This window comes from Rhinatrema bivittatum, chromosome 2, assembly GCF_901001135.1.
Source record: "Rhinatrema bivittatum chromosome 2, aRhiBiv1.1, whole genome shotgun sequence".
NCBI classification, from domain to species: Eukaryota; Metazoa; Chordata; class Amphibia; order Gymnophiona; family Rhinatrematidae; genus Rhinatrema; species Rhinatrema bivittatum.
In genome coordinates this window covers 736,291,139-736,308,871 of record NC_042616.1, presented here as the reverse complement: position 1 = coordinate 736,308,871, position 17,733 = coordinate 736,291,139, and the positions used below count along the sequence as shown (strand labels likewise).

General features: G+C 41.8%; 1 protein-coding gene across 1 annotated transcript in view; it reads right to left on the bottom strand.

Moving 5' to 3' along the window:
* EMC2 (ER membrane protein complex subunit 2) overlaps nucleotides 1-17,733 on the bottom strand; it is a 235,768-nt gene that overhangs the window by 58,994 nt on the left and 159,041 nt on the right. Inside the window, exon 8 of the mRNA XM_029591902.1 lies at nucleotides 13,218-13,299. Within this exon, the coding sequence (XP_029447762.1) occupies nucleotides 13,218-13,299 (82 nt within the window). The remainder of the gene's footprint in view (nucleotides 1-13,217; nucleotides 13,300-17,733) is intronic.

Sequence of the window (17,733 nt, the reverse complement as noted above, 5' to 3'; positions counted from 1 at the left end):
GTGGATTCTTCTGAGCATTATCATATAACATTGATTTATTGGGGAGATACTGTTTGGAAAAAGTTTATCAATGATATTTTTTGTATATGGTCTGGGTCTCTACAGAAATTACAACATTTTGCAAACTGGATCAACATGGTGTACCCTAATTTGAAGTCTGAATTTCAGTTTCATCAGTGCTAGATATTGTTTTTGGCTTTTATGACATATAAATGTGAGAGTCAATTATTTACCTCCATTTATAGAAATATTACAGATAAGAATACTTTTTTACATAATACTAGTTTTCACATGAGGTGTTTAAAGAACAATATCCCTGCAGGTCTGTGGCCAAATGTGTAGGACTGTGGAAGAAGATAAATATCAGTTAGTTAAACTGACACAGATTTAGGGATCAGGGTTATGCATACACATTTATTAAATGAGCTTACAAAAGGGTTCTGTAAGAAACCACAAAATTTGCTATTGACAGACGAAAGACATAGTTATTTCATTTTGTGTGTGCTATTCTTTTCTCTAGGTAATCAGTATTCGGGGTGGAGGATTATTAACATTATTCGTAGACATTGGCTGACATTAATGGGAGATCAAATGTTTCATGAATTGCCAATATTTGTATTGAAGAAATACCGATTTTTGTGAGATCAGTTGACATCTGCAGTCCTACTGTCTTTAGAACAAACAAAATATGGGGTCAATATGCTTGTTCACGTGTTGCTGAATACACATTTTTTTCATCCATCTTTAAGGTACAGGCACCCTTGTTGGAACACTGGAAAGAGCTGCAACATTGTGTTGATGAGTTAAGATTCTTTGTTATCTGCCGTGTTACATTACAATGAGACATTGATATTTCACGGCTACTGATACAGAGAGAACAATGGTTTATTTAACAGTAGTGCTTTTGAAACCTAAAAGGTGAATTTTCGTAGCAATATGTGTGCCAAAATTGGGAGATACACGTGTATGTAGTACATTCGCCTATCCACCCAATTTTATAGACCTTCCACATATGCACAATTATCAATGCATGCATATCTCGCATTGAGGGAAAAAAGGGCTGAATGTGGGCAGGGCATGGGCAGTTGGGGTGGGGCCAAGAGATATGCACGTTTGTAGCTATGTGGTTGGATGCATAACCTGGTATATTTCAGTGCAGTTATTCCTGCTATAGTTAAGGCTTACATCTAAATAAAACTATTTCTAGCCATATATAAAATGACTGCGGGGTCTTTTTTAACTGGGGTGAGTGTAGGCTAAAGAACCAAGGGGGTCTTTAGGACATAGCTATAGACTGGGCAAACTGATGAAACTGCTTATTTCTTGGCCACAAATGTTATAGAATTCTGTCATTTGCATGTCTGATGGTCGTCATTTCCCTGCTGTGCGCGTACACGCTTTAAAGAAGCAGATATACACGCACCAAACCTATTTAATATGTGTGAGTATCTGCATGAGGGATAACACAATGCAGCGTATATGGGCATGCACATTTATGCTTTATAGCTACCATCCCTGGGTTTAATTCAGGATATTGAGTGGGCAGCAGTCCTGTGATATAGCTTGTAGTTTATTGATTTTTATGTACTTGGAACATTGGAACATTGTTGTAGTCTCTTGAATCCTGAGGTACACCAATAAAATTCAATAATTAATTTAATATGATTGAGGCACTTCTAAACCTTGGAAAAAAGAGATGGGTTACAGTGGGTAAGCAGTTGTAGCTCTGCTCCTTTCAAAGAAGTGGGAAGAATGCACATTTTATTGCTCGTCGTCATGATGGGGTAAACTAATATGAGAACCCATGTAATGTTGGTGTAATCTGCAGTGAGTAAAATCACAGTATTGGGCTAGTATGTGATATAAGAATTATTTTAAAATAGTGATTGTTTAGATATAATAATATTGATTTGTATATGTGTTGCTGGATTATGAATGATATTGTGGGGTAAGGTATATGTGCACACAGATACCCTGTGAATTTGTGGGTAAGATGGTGACTGTATCCATCATCTGTATCTGTGTACTGAAAAATACATTTTATTGATATTTTTTATTTTTTCTTTATAGATGTTTGAATCGTTGTGGATATGTGACTGAGATCTAAGCATTTATAGATGCTGAACAACGCCATATATTGCAGTTTGAATTTATGCTTCAAATGGAAGAGAATAATGATTGTTTATACATGTTTAATGTTGTAGAAATTATTGTATGATATTTATAATCATTATTATAGTGTGTCAAATGTGATTATTATTTTGTGTGGTACAGTCATTTGAAGAAACCGGTTTGAGGTGAAACAAGAGTCCCTCGTCAGGAATTTTTGAAAAAGGTGGGCATTTTGTAATGGGTATATTCATTTGTTGTTCTGTGTTATTTACACATGTATTTGGTTATATACTGTATGTACATGAATTTTAATAAAGATATATATGTAAATCTTTAATACATTTTTGAATGAAGAGAGAATAGGTTCCTTTGTTATTTTGTCGGTGGGTCATACAAAAAAAGCCCAATCTCAAAAGAGTAGCAAAACAAGTTTCACTAAAAAATACACTTGTGTTATACATTTCTAATTGTGAAGCCACATGGTGTTAATCCAAATTTAAAGGACTATCATAATACTGAGCAGTTTGCCAGTCATATGTAATCATTGGTCCCAGCATTAATTTTTTTTTTAATATTTTCAATAAAATATAAAAAAAACAAGTACTTCCCATTGAGATATTTGAGACTCTATGCAGTACTTATGCTTCTGTATTAGCCTGACATGGCACAATGTTTTGAAAGTTTGGATTAGAAATGCTGCGTGCCTTTGATACACTTTTTATGGCAACAAGCCTTTTTTCCATATATATATTATCATAAGAGACAGGTACAGGTCTTAGGAGGAAGTGGAGTTGGATTCTTTGGGGATAGGGAAATACCTACAAGTACCTGAATACAATACGCTTTGAAGTGCCGAAAAGCAGAATACAATAAATTTAACAAATAAATAAATAATTATGATTCTAGATCTCAAACAAAGTCCACAGGACAGACTGGCCAAATCTACTGTCGTGTCGGTTATCCCCATCCAAACAGTAGTGAGATATAAATGTGTGAAGAGAACAGCTTTGTAGATCTTCCTAGGGACTAATTGCAGGTGGTGAACAACAGATGCTGCCTTGGCTTGGACAGAGTGAGCCTTGACATGCCTACCCGATTCAGGCCCTCCTGGGCTTAACAGAAGGAGATGCAATCTACTAGCCAATTAGATAAAGTTTGCTTGGTAATGGTTATCCCCAGTTTCTTGGTATCAAAAGAAACAAAAAGCTGGGTGAACTTTTTATGGGCTTCTGTCTGCTCCAAGTAGAAGACAAAGGCTCTTTTGTAGCCCTTGTTTACCTTGGCAGACAAAGGCCTGGGAAAAAATATTGGAAGGATGATTGACTGGTTAAGATGGAATTCTGACACCACCTTAAGCAAAAACTGATGATGGGCGTACAGGACCACCCTTATAATGATGAAATCTGGTATAAGGTGGATACAATACTAGAGCCTGGAGTTCATTGACCCTGTGTACTGAAGGAATTGCCATCAAATATACAACCTTCCAGGTCACAGAAGTGCAGTGCCTCAAAGGAAGCCTTCATCAGCTGGGCCAGTACAGCATTGAGGTTCCAAGGCACAGTGGGAAGCCTGACAAGAGGATTCAAAGAAAGCAGACGCTGCATGAATTGGATAACTAAAGGCTCTATAGAGATGGGTTTTCCTTATAGGTGATGGGGATAACTGCCAAGTGTACGAATGTGAAACCTTACTGAGCCCGTTTTGAGACCACACTCAGACAGGCGTAAAAGGTATTCAAGCAGGTTTTTTGAGACAGGAAAAAAGATCTACAGACTTCTGCTCACACCAAAGGGCAAATCTCTTCTATTTAAAACCACAGGACTTCCTAGTGGAATCCTTTCTTAAAGCTAACAGAACTTGACACATTGTCAGGTAGATGAAGTGGTTGCAAGCTCAATCTCTCAACATCCTGCTCATGAGAGCTAGGGACCTGATGTTGGGATGAAGCAACTTGCCTTGATCCTGAGTAAAGAGGTCTGGGAAAGTTCCCTAATGGATATCTCCCTGAAGAGTGAAAAGTAAATCTTTCTCAGCCAAAAGGGGGGTTATGAGGATCATAGTTCCCCTGTCTTCGCTCATTGTACAACAGAGTCTGCAATATTAGTTTATCAGAGAATATGCATAAAGAAGCACTATGTTGGGCAAAGGCATCCAAGGCTAGTTTGCTCTGTGCCCTTTTTATAGGAAAAAAAAGAGCCAAACCTTTCTGTTCAGAGGAGATGCAGACAGATACACCACTGGATTACCCCACAGGCAGAAAATCTGTCTTGATACCCACCCAGTCCAGTGTCCACTTGTGTGGATCAGGATACAGTTTAATCTGCCAAGACAATCTCCACACCTGCCAGGTATGTGGCTCTGAGAACCATCCCTTGAGAGATGGTCCAGTCCCACAGCTGGACAGTCTCCTGGATACAGAAAGTATGATCCCGTGCCTCTCTGTTTGCTGAAGTAATAGATTGCAACTTGATTGTTCATTTGGACTAGGACCACTTTGCTAGCTAGCCAATCTTTAAAAGCCTTTTGTGCATTCCAAATTTACCTTAGCTCCAGGAAATTTATCCAATGACTTCTTTCTTCAGCAGACCAAAGACCTGGGCTGAAGAATCCCTCTACATAAACTCCCTATCCCAGGTTGGACACATCTGTGGTAAGGACAATTTGGAAAGGAGACCTTTGAATGGGTATACCTCAAATTGGAATTGTCCCACTACCAGGACAAGGAGTACCTCAGCAGTTGTGTGATATGAATGCTGGACTTTCCACATATGGAGACATGCCATTCTCCACAAGTGAAGATGTGCCAAGATAGAGACAAGTACGGTGAACACCATAATGCCCAATATCATCAACATGTCTAATGCTGATATCTGTTGACTCGTTTGAATTCTTTCCCACTGTGAATATCAGAGTGATAATCGTTTGTTTTGGAAGAAATACTTTTATCAGAGTTGGGTCCAACACAGCTCTGATAAACTCCAATTGAAGTGACTTGCTCAAGTGGGATTAGGGGTTGTTGAGAACAGTGTAATACCTGGAGGGTCCTGCACATCAATTCTGTGGCAACCGCCTGCGATGTGCTCTTGACCAGCTAATCATTCTGACGGAAGACGACAAGCACCCTCAGCTTGCATAGCTGCGCCACCACCATGACAAGGCATTTAGTGAAGACATGCAAGGCTGACATTAAGTCAAAGGGCAGTATGCAGTTCTGGAGGTGATGGTTCCCACCATGAATATGAGATATTTCCTGTGATGGGGAAATCTCTCTATGTGGGTGTAAGTGTTCTTGAGACCAAGAGAGAATAGCCAGTCCTCTTTTTCAAGAAAGGGAATTAAGGTGCTCAGGGAAAACATCTTGAACTTTTCTTTTGAGGAATATGTGGCTCTTATATCTAAGGTGGGACAGTCCTCCTGTTTTCTTTGGAATCAGGAAATCTCCACCCTCTTTATTATTTTTTCCCCAATCATCTATTCCACAAATCTAGTAAAACCAATTGGTGCAGATTTTAAATTAAAACATTCATATATATGTAAAACAAGTTTGCTTACCGTAAACGGTGTTTCCATAGATAGCAGGATGAATTAGCCATGCTCTCATGGGAACTGTCCATCAGGGCCCAGGAGGCGGAGCTGCCATAGTAGAATTCAGAGCTTTGCTTTGAGTGGCTGCGTGTGCCTTCCCGCACAGAAAAACAGATTCTCCTCAGCCTATGAGTAGAAAAAACTCAGTTTAACTATCCAGGGAGGTGGGAGGGTCAGCATGGGTAATTCATCCTGCTATCTACGGAAACACTGTTTACGGTAAGCAAACTTGCTTTTTCCCCGTTTATAGCAGGGCTGAATTAGCCATGCTGTCATGGGAGTCCTAAGCTTCCAATCACACTGATTGTAAGCATGGATATAAATATTTTTTTTTTTTTTGCGTGATCTAACTTGGTGGATAGTCAAGTAGGAAAACTATGAAGAAACAGAATGTAGCACTACTCTTCCCAGTTTGGCATCTTCTACTGCTTGTTGATCTAAGCAGTAATGCGAAGTAAAGGTATGCAAGGATGACCATGTTGCCGCTTTGCAAATGTCTATAGGTTGCACGTGACGGAGGTATGCCATGGAGGTTACCACTGCCCATACCTGATGTGCGTTTGGATGAGACGAGAGGGTTAAGTTTTCTTTCTGATAGCAGAATTGAATGCATTGTGCGATGCAAGTAGATATGGTTTTATTAGCTACCGGAAGACCTGGTGTATTTGGGTTAAATGAGATGAACAATTGTGATGATCGGGACTCCAACTGCGTTCTGGATTTGTAGTAGGCTAACGCTCTTTTACAGTCCAATGTGTGTAATAACTTCTCTCGGTCATTTTGATGAGGGTTAGGAAAGAATGTTGGTAGTTCTATAGATTGATTTAAATGGAATTGTGATACTACCTTTGGCAGAAAAGATGGATGAGTTCTGAGCACCGTTTTATGATGGTAAAATTGTAGGTAAGGACTATAATGTACCAATGCTTGATGTTCGCTGACTCTGCGTGCTGATGTTACTGCTACTAGGAAGACTACTTTCCATGTAAGGTATTTTATGTGAACCGATTCTATAGGTTTGAATGGAGGTAACATGAGTTGTTCCAATACGAGGTTAAGATTCCAAGGTACTGTTGGTTTTGTAATCGGAGGGCACAAGTGGGGGAGGCTTCTGAGAAATCAAGAAACCATTGGGTGGACGGATATGGGTTGACCTCTATGCGACCTGTGATATGCTGCAATCGCGCTAAGGTGTACTCTTATGGACGAAGTTGCTAGACCTGCTGTATATAAGGTATGAAGGTAGTCTAGCAAAAGTTCTGGTTTGCAATCCAGGTGGTGTAGGCCTTTGGATGAGCACCAGGTGGAGTATCTTTTCCACTTAAAACTGTAATTTCGTCTTGTATACAGTTTTCTAGACTGTATAAGTATGTCCTGTGCTGTTACTGAGATTCCCTATTCTGTTAGGAGGAGCCACTCAATCTCCACGCTGTCAAGTGAAGGGATGAGTGCATTGGGTGAAGAAGAGTTCCTCCTTGTGATAATAGGTCTATTTGATTTGGGAGTGCGATTGGGTCCTCTATGGATAGATGGAGAAGATAGGTGTACCACGGCTGTCTGGGCCAAGCTGGTGCTATCATAATCACCTGTGCTGCATCTTTTATGCATTTTTGTATAGTTTTTGTGATGAGAGGTATTGGGGGAAAATGCATACATAAGCGATTCCGTCCACGGAATCAGGAATGTGTCCTGTGCAACTCTCCGATGGCTGCTCCATACTGAGCAGAAACGTGGAAGTTTTGCATTGTGTTCTGTGTGCATTGTGTTCTGCTGAATATGTCCAAAGTTACTTGTTGATTCAAAGCCCATTCATGAGGGTAGAAGATGCGACCCAGTTTGTCCGCTCGAGTGTTGACAACTCCCGGCAGATAGGTTGCTTGTAGTTGTATACCATGACGATGCGCGTGTTCCAGAATTTGTATCGTTTCCTTGCAAAGGGTCCAAGAACCAGACCTGCCTTCTTGTTTAAATAGAATATCGCAACTTGATTGTCCGTATATATCATGACTCAACGGTTTTGAAGTTGCAGCAGGAATGTTCGTAACACATTTCTGATTGCCCTTAGTTCCAACAGGTTGATTTGAAGGTTTTGTTCTGGGATGGACCATAATCCCTGAGTTTGTAGATGGTCCAGGTATGCCCTCCAGCCCTTGTGAGAGGCGTTGGTGGTTAGGACTATATTGTGTTGAGGTGGACTGAACAAAGCACCTTTGGTCAGTGTCCTTCTTTTGAGCCACCAGTCTACATCTTTTGTCATTTTTCGGGTCAGGGCAACTTTGGTTATTAGTGGTTGTAAGTTTTGCCTCCACTGCCTCCTCAACCCCCATTGTAACTGGCGCATTGTAATCTGGTATTGGGTACTGTGTAGATGGCCGCTGCCATGTGCCCTAAGACTTGGAGAACTTGACGTGCTGTAGGATCAGGTGTTACTCATAGGGGGCATAACAGACGTCTCATTTCCAAGGCTCTGTCTTGTGGTAAGAAAGCCCTGGTTTTTATGGTATCCAAACAAGCCCCTATGAATTGAATAATTTGCGTTGGTGTGAGAATGGTTTAGATAATTGACCACTATGCCCAAGCAGTCTAAGCATTGAATTAATTGTTGGAGAAGTGTCTCTGGTTTGGAGGCTACTAGAAGTCAATCGTCCAGGTATGGGAATATGTGGATGCCTGCTTTCCGCAAATGTGCCACCACCACTGCCATGCATTTTGTGAAAACTCTGGGGGCCGCAGAGAGACCAAATGGTAGGACCTTGTATTGTTAATGCTTGGCCTGAAATTGAAAAGATAGGTAGTGCCACGAAGAGGGGTTATTTGGTATGTGGGTATATGCATCCTTCAGATCTATGGAACACATCCAGTCGTTGGATTGAAGAAGTGGCAGGATATTCTTCAATGACACCATCTTGAATTTTTCTTTGATTAGGTGTTTGTTCAACTCTAGGAGATCCAGAATTGGTCTGAGACCTTCTTTTTCTTGGGAATTATGAAATATGGTGAATAAAATCCCTTGTGTTGGGCATGTGGTGGAACTAAATGAATTGCCCGTTGTTGAAGGGATAGGATTTCCTTCAGTAGTTGGGGTTGTTGGTGGTTTTTTATCCTGGCTGTTCGATGGGGTAGCCGAGGTTTCATTGAAAACTGTAGTTGGTATCCCCTTTCTACCACTTCTAGAACCCACTGATTGGTTGTTATTGCTGTCCATTCTGCGAGATGGGCTGTTATTCTGCCTGGCGGATGTAGGTGCAGTGATAGTAGCTGTATCTTTAAAAAGATGATGGCGTTTTGGCAGAAGAAGTGGTTTGTTCGCTTTGTGGGAGTTGGCCCCTTGGGCGACCTCTTCTTTGCTGCAGCTGCTGATTGCGTTGTGGCTGCTTGTACGTTGGGGGTCGATATGGTGCATAGTATTGGAACAGCCTGCATTGGTATGGTTGTTTACAAAGTGGTTGTTGTTGACGGTACTTTAACTGCTGTATCAAGGATTGTACTGCCACCACTTGCTCTTTTAAGCTGGCTGTCTCCTGAAACCTGTCCCCAAATAGGTTGTCAGCTTTGCATGGTAGATTTGCTAGTTTGGTATGTACATCTTCGCGTATAGCGCTAGAGTGGAGGCACACCATCCTTCTCGCCGCTATAGCGAATGCTGATATCCATGACGAGGATTCAAATGCTTCATATATAGTTCAAAGGAGGTGCTGGATGCCTTCCTCTATATCCTGAACCGGTTGAGTGTCATCCCTGGTAGGGTGTTCAGTTTCAGGGAGTCCGTTTTTTATAATCTGTACACATTTATATAAATATTGAACTATATAGAATTGATGTTGCTGAATGCGAGCAGACAGCATTGCTCCCTGGAATGATTTATTTGCAAATTTGTCTAGTAATTTATGTTCTTTACCCCGTTGCATGGCTGATTCCACGAACAAGGATGAATGAGGTAATTGTGGTAGGGAATAGAATGGAGATGCCTCATTCTGAACTTTAAGTCAGTTTTCCCGGAGGCCAGAGGAATCGTGAATGGTGTTTCCCATAATTTCTCTAGTACTGAATCCAAGACCTTGTGAGATGGTACGGATGTGGGTTCAGCTGGGACATCGAAAATCTTTAGCAGACCTAATGTTTCTGCCCTTGGTTCAGGAGTTTTTTGAACTTCGAGGTGCAGGACAGAACCCATCTTCTCTAGGAATTTGGGATATGACAGATCATTCGGCGGCGAGTAAGGCTCAGGAGGATCCTCCGGAAGGTCAGAGGGATATCCGGTTGATGTAGCTGATGACGTTTGAGGGGAATCTGGTTCAACAGTGAACAGAGGCTCTCATGGAAGAGGTTGAATGTCTGCAGGTGGTGGTGACGGGTCCCTTGGTGTCCTTGTTGCATTATTCTCTGGGGAGGAGGGTGGTGAAAGGTGTTGTGATTCATGATCACTTCCCGTTGGTGAGGGAGGCAATGTAAACATTGATTACATGGCTTCAAAGAAGCCAGAGAGAGCTGACGATAGCTGAGTAAAAGCTTCCTTCGCCTGAGCCGGCATCTGAGATTTAGCATGTCGTTTTGAACTCAGAGGTGGCAATGCTGCTTGTAGGATAGCACAAATAAAGAATCCACAATAATCAGGAAACCACTGATAATACATTGAAATAAAGATCCTGTATATATATATATATATATATATATATATATATATATATATATATATATATATATATATACAGGATCACTCCACTCCTCTAACAGACCAACGAGAGATGTTCACAAAGGCACTCTACAATTTCCTCCTACTAAAGCCACACGCCTCTCTACGACCAAAGACAGAGCTTTTTCGATAGCAGGCCCATCAATTTGGAATAACATCCCTTCAAACCTCAGATTGGAACCCTGCCTCTTAACTTTCAGAAAAAGACTCAAGACGTGGCTCTACCACCAAGCCTTCTCCGATCCACCAGACAATCACTAATGGCCTTCCACTTTCACCCGGCCTTTAGACACTTATCTCCATGAACTATGGACTCTGGCTCCTCCAGGTTAAAGCACCTTCAAGCTTTAACCCGCTCTCACTATCGTATTCATTTATTATTATTACTTACCTTCATCTTCCTTCCAGCTTATTATAAGCTTCCAAGTTCTCGATTCCAGTTGATTGTAACTTTGACTTATTCATATCTATTGTTATCTATCGTTTACCTGAATTGTTTCCTTCAGTTATACCCCCTGTTAAATGTAAACCGATCCGATATGGTTATTTACTATGAAGGTCGGTATAAAAAACTGTTAAATAAATAAATAAAATAAATATATATATATATAGTGGGTTAAGGATTAAGAATAGATACTCAAAGTGACCTCATACAACGTGCCCTGGAGGCTACAGGCTCAAAAAGCTTTCAGCGGCAGGGGCCTTTTTAATCATTGGTCACTGAGAGATATTTTGTAAATGCTCCCTTGTCCGGAGCTAAATCGAGATACACTTATCTTATGAGGTAGATTGCAAGCCCTCCAGTCCAAGTAAAGTCCATGTACCGAAATGGAAAACCGTTGGATTCCTTCACCCAGCCGGTTTTCCATTTTGGTACATGGACTTTACCTGTGTGCTATTACCTGTCAAATTTGGACTGGAAGGCTTGCAATCTACCTCATAAGATAAGTGTATCTTGACCCACCCAATCTCTGTTTAATTTGGCGTGTTCCGCGTCCTCCAAATGCGTCTCCTGTAAGAGCGCTACCTGCGCTTTCATACGACAAAAAAAAAAAAAAAGATAAGTGTATCTCGATTTAGCTCCGGACAAGGGAGCATTTACAAAATATCTCTCAGTAACCAATGATTAAAAAGGCCCCTGCCGCTGAAAGCTTTTTGAGCCTGTAGCCTCCAGGGCACGTTGCTTGTAGGATAGCAGCATCCAGAGTCCCAGAGCTTTGCCTTTGTGGTCGTAAATCTTGGGTTACTTTCCTCTTTTTTGTCAATGATTCTTGTATCCCCACGTCCAATTCTCTATGCCTGGAGCTGGATGAGAGATTTGAAAATATTTGTAGGGAAGATGATGAGAATGCTGAAGAAGAATGTGAAGAAACTCGTACATATTCTTCCTCTGAGTGTTGTGGAAAACTAGGAGTTTGACCCCCGAATGGTGATGGTGAGTATTCTCGGCTCGAACTCTCCTGGGATGGAGTTATGTTCGACTTTTGTTGTTTTTTTATGTTCGTGAGCTGAGTGAGTTTTCTCTCTTGAGGGCTGTGTCATCTTTTTTGTTTGTGGATCCAATCCTTGTGGTTCCCCTGCATCTGGTGCAGAGGATGGTTGTATATGCTTCGAAGTATCGGCTCTATGTGCCGATACTGACGCTCCATGCGCCGATCCCGACGCACGTTTCAATTTTGACGCTCCTGACGTCGACGTAGATGGTACTTGAGTCGATGTCACCGATTTTGACATTGGCTTTGACTGCACTTGTGAGGTGGAAGGGGTCGGTGTCTTAGACAATGCTGGTGGGGGAAGATTCTGAGTGGTACGCATCGAATCCCCAGCGATTGATAGAGGCACGGATGGCTCTCAGTGACTTGGCCATTTTGAGGCCTTCGAATGCCGATCCCTCCTTGCCTCCTTGTTGTCAGGAGGACCTCCAAGCCTGGAGGTCTGTGGCTCCAGGAACGCTGCCCGTCTTACCTTTGGGGCCTTGTCTTTTGTCAGGCCTGGGGAGGAATGGGCCTCCGATGAATGGGTGTAAGAACCCCTCGCTGTGAGGTTTAGCTGCTGTATCTTCTGAGCTCGCTGCCACTGAGCTCTTGGGGACATCTGGCCGTACTGTGGACAAGTGGCCTGTTCATGCTCTGGTCCTAAACACCGATAACATCGATCATGTCCATTGGTTATGGATATGATCTTCCCACATGAACAAGGCTTGAAGCCGGATGGCCTAGGTTCTGATTTTTTAGACATGTTGTGTTGTTGCTGAGGAGAAACGAAGCCCCGTGCATGGAAAAACAGACTGAGGAGAATCTGTTTTTCTGCGCGGGAAGGCACGCACAGCCACACAGAGCAAAACTCTGAATTCTACTATGGAAGCTCCGCCTCCTGGGTCCTGATGGACAGTTCTCATGACAGCATGGCTAATTCAGCCCTGCTATCAATGGGAAAACAAATTTTTACATGACAGTATACAAATGTTAAATAAAACACATCTTAACTCCACTCCTAGCCCCTTACACCATTTTAGTATAAACATATATTATCTGCTACTTAAGTGATCCCCAGCACCATACTCTTCTCATGCCTATATACAAAGCTTTGTAATGATTTAAATAGTTACTATACCAGCATGACTATTACCTGAGCTTCCTAAGTCCTCTGCATAGCTTGCTGGACAGACCTGACTGTATGAGTACCTATGTTTCTACTAGGACTTTTAGTTATTATTGTACTAGTACCATGCCAGACTCAGTTGCTAATTAAATTGACAAATTCACAATCAAGCTAGTGAAAATTGAATCTTTATTTAAATATGTTTTCTTTTGAATGTACTTACTTCAGCAAATTGCTGGCAATATAAGTGATTGTGTGGATTAGTCATCATAAGCTCTTCCAGACAAAATGCAGCCTTAGCATAGCTAGAAGAACATAAACATAGAAAACACATCAAGAACTGCTTATTAACATATCATTTCACGTATCAGATAAAACATACAGCAATGATATGCAAGCATCATCTGAAGGCCCTATCTTAACAATTTCATTTAAATTAGGTAAAAAAAAATAAATGGAGAGCTTTTTCGTTACATCTGACTTCATATCACTTACGGAGAGAAAAGAGGACACTGCCTATTTCACCGAAGATTTAAAAAAAAAAGACAAATTGATCAACTTGTTTTATTTTCATCTGATGTGCAGTGTAATTCTCTAAGAAGGCTAAACCCAACAGTGCAATGACCTCTATGTAATCCATATTAAATGATGCATTTTATAGCTAAACCAAAGGTCAGTGTCATGACTGCTCAGCACACTAGGAATGCATTTATCCCAGGGATCAATGCTCATCTCTCGGATCACCTCTTACCAGCTGTATATGACCCAGTATAACAGGGTCTTATTCAAGCAGATACAGGACTTTGCAGAGTCCCTGCCTCAGCAATTCCAGGAACAGCTACAAACCCTGGTTCACAAGGGTTTTGAAGCTGGGAAACATGAAATAAGGTCCTCTTACGATATCTTCAACACCGCTTCCAGGGTATCTGCAGCTGCTATTTCTGCAAGACGATGGGCCTGGTTTAAATCTTTGGACTTGCGCCCTGAAGTACAAGACAAATTGTCCGATCTGCCTTGCATAGGAGACAATCTGTTTGGCGAACAGATCCAGCGGACGGTGGCGGAACTCAAGGAGCATCATAAGACCCTTCGCCAACTCTCTCTGATGCCTTCTTAGTATTCCTCCAAACAGCCATTCAGGAAGGACACTAAAAAGTCGTTCTTCCGTCCAAAGAAGTCCTATCCACCACCGTCTAGAGGTCATTCCACGAGACCTTTCCAGAAGGCCCAGTCTAGTCAACCTCGGAAACAAAAGCCGCAAGCAGCTCTTCAGCCGGGCCCTGCTTCCAGTTTTTGGCTCCTGCATAGAGAGCAGCAGCCAGCTTCCACTGCCTCAGATACCAGTAGGAGGTCGATTGTGCCATTTCAACAACATGTGGCACACAATCACCTCAGACCAGTGGGTCCTTGCCATAAGGCTATCACCTGAACTTTCTCTCCATCCCACCAGATTCCCCACCTCGGCTAATGTGGGAAACATCTGACCACTCATCACTCTTGGAACAGGAGGCCAAACTAAACGGGAATCGACTGGAAACGGGTAAAAATCTTACTGGAGTACCGTGGAATCAAAAGTTCGAAAGGGGGACCCCTGTAGGGTATGAAAGTTTTTAGTAATTCCGTGAGGAAAATTCCTGTCAGGAATCTCTGTGGAGCTCCTTAACCTGCGTGGCTATTGCTGCGTGGAAAAAAGAAGACTGAAGGGGGACCCCTGCTGGCTACAGGTTTAGTGCCATGCTGGGCATGCCCAGTAGGTACCAGTCAAAGTTCTAGAAACTTTGACAAAAGTTTTCCGTGATTGGGCTCCATCCTATGATGTCACCCATATGTGAGGACTACGATCCTGCTTGTCCTGTGAGAAACATGAATATATTAGGGAACTTGATTGCACACTTTCACACCTACTTAATGACTTGTTCAAGTGAAATCAGACTTGTTTGAAATTGTCTGTTGTTTTTGGGTGGGAAGTATGGGTGAATTGGTGGGGCTCAGGGTAAAGCCCTAAATTCTTAAATTGACTTGATACAGTAACTTGTGTACCATCATGTTATGTGACAACATCTAGGCTACCAGTGGTTGGTGTTCCAACCCACAGTAAATCTGTCTTAGAGGAAGCTCATTTTAATCTCTCTAAGTTTTGCAAGATCATTATGAGCAAATTGTCATCATACGTTATAGAGCCTTTCATCAAAGACACAACATGTGCAAGCATATGAGCAATTTCTGCCCCAAAAACACATCCTCCGTCAACCCTATCACTCCAAAAAACAACACTACCAGGAGTATCCACACTCAGTTTTATTATGTGGATAATCATGGCCGCAGCTTAACACAATAAACAAAGCTTCAAACAGTTGAATACATATAATACAATAAGTCAAACTTCCAAAGCATAACATCCCTAACTCTCAAACTTCCCTGAGTGACCAGCGTTGGACAATCCTCAACCAAACCATTGACAATTCCACCTCTTAACATATATCAGCCCAGCCATAGAAGCCATCTGCTGCTATGAGATTTGCAAGTATTCCAGGATTTGGTTCCATAACAGACTAGAGTCACAGGTCAAGTGCTGCTCAATTCTGTGCCCCTATTCCTCATCCTGCTGTCAAAGCGGAGGCGACTTCCTTATCTTATATTAGTAATCATCTGCCGTGTGACAGTTGCTCCACTATGCTGCTCCATTGCAGTGCCATTTCAGCAAGTAAGCAATGCATACTAGCTGGTCACTCCACCAAAGCTAGTAAGCCAGGGGACACCCCCCCCCTCCCCCCAATTAGGTGTTGTGGCCATGTCTCTCAAGAAGAAGCTCTAAAACATCCTGAAGGTCATTACTAAAGTATTTCAAAGTCTATGTCACCTTTAAGTTTCATAACTGAGGCATCCAGCCTAGGTGAAACAAATCTGGGCAGCTTTCCTCGATCAATTCATGTGGGGCACAGAACCCATGTATGATATGCATAAAACTGCTCATCCACTTGTTAATTTTCTTCCTGGTTCTGTCCAAGGTCTGGTGGGATTGCTCGCCCCACCATACATGCCTGGGGGTGATGCAGGACCAAATCATGCTCATTTCCATGAATAATCTGGAAACTTCATTACAGTCACTTCATACATTTTACATTTGCATCAATTGGTACCATTTCATCCCTTTTCCAGATCAGTGCAATATGGAGAGGGGATATGCCCAAGTTTTCACCCAATGGCTGAATTTTGGCTCTCTTGTGAGCTCATTGTACAAATGATGCCCTATGGTCCCATACATGGTACATTCTGGGGACTAGACTTGAAACAGAAAAAACAATGCTACATCACAGCACTAGGAATTAAAGTATGTTTCAGGCCTCATGTATAGCTGAAATCTTGAGGAGCGCCATCTGCCGACAGCCATAGCAGTCTCACGTGGTAGCCCTAACCACTACAGCTGTGGTTGCAGCTCCAATTCGAAAGAAATGGTTCTGAAATCTAGTTTAATAATACCTGCCTCCTCCAGGGATAGCTGCAAGGGCCAGCCATTTCTGCACATGAGACGTGCATGTCCTGAAGGCTATCGGATGAATAGGTATCACTTTAGGTTCTCTATCAGGCAGATACTATTGCCAAACCACCTGTGCAGTTCTCATCTTGTTCCTTTGGAGTTCTGTTCTGTCTTCAACCTGTGTGCTTTAAGGCTCAGTTTCTTGGGTGACAAAAAGGCATTTGCTTATCCCAGGCTTGAAGGGGAGGCCTTCCAGGTAAGAACATAAGAAGTTACCATACTGGGTCAGCCCAAGGGTCCATCATTGTTATAATATAAATGTTATTATATGCTTCCTCCATTTTGCAGTCTAAATATTGTGGTGTAATTTTCTTTTCACTGCCTTTATTTCTCTTGTATTTCTGTCATGAATTTCTAACATCACGTTATCTTGAGAATGGGATTATTGAAATTCTTAATAAAGAAATTAAACATAAAAATGATTTTACTTTACATTAAGTATACATTTATCAAAATCCTCCATATAAAATTCTATTATTAATCACTTTATTTATTTAGGTATTTATTTGATTTATATTCCACTTTGACGCGGATTACATTCAGGGACAGTAACTTTTAAACGGGTCTGCATGAGCCCATATGCGCATGTGCACCCACATACTCATGAATCTTATCATCCGCGCAAGGTGCGCGCGTACTATATAAAATACCCATAGCGAGCGTATGTGTTCTCCTAAGTTTAAGCATTTACACGAGCCACAGCTATTCACGTATTTTCCTTAGAACCTGTCACCATTGACGCGCGCAGGTGAGCTCATTTTATAATGTGTGTGTGAAGGAAATGACTAGTTTTACCAGTTAGTCCACCAGTTTGCCCAGTCTATCTCTAGGTCATCATTACCCCCCTGGTTCTTTAGCCTGCACCCAGCCCCTCTACCCCCAGTTTACCTGCAGAAGTTTGTATTTAGCTATAGATAGTTTTATTCAGACTTACACCTAAAAATTGTAGAAGTAAATATGCGAGGTATGAGCCATACACACACTCCATTCACAGGATAAAAATAATCACAACTTTCACATGGATATTTGGCTCCACCCCAAATCTGCCCCTTTTTTACGTGATCAAAGATATTCCTGCTTCGGTACTTGCACACGAGTGAGTGAGGTTTATAAAATAGCCCCAGCGCGAATAAGCACTACTTGCCCATGCAGCTCTTTTAAAATTCACCTTTAAGTTTCATAACTGAGGCAACAGAGGGTA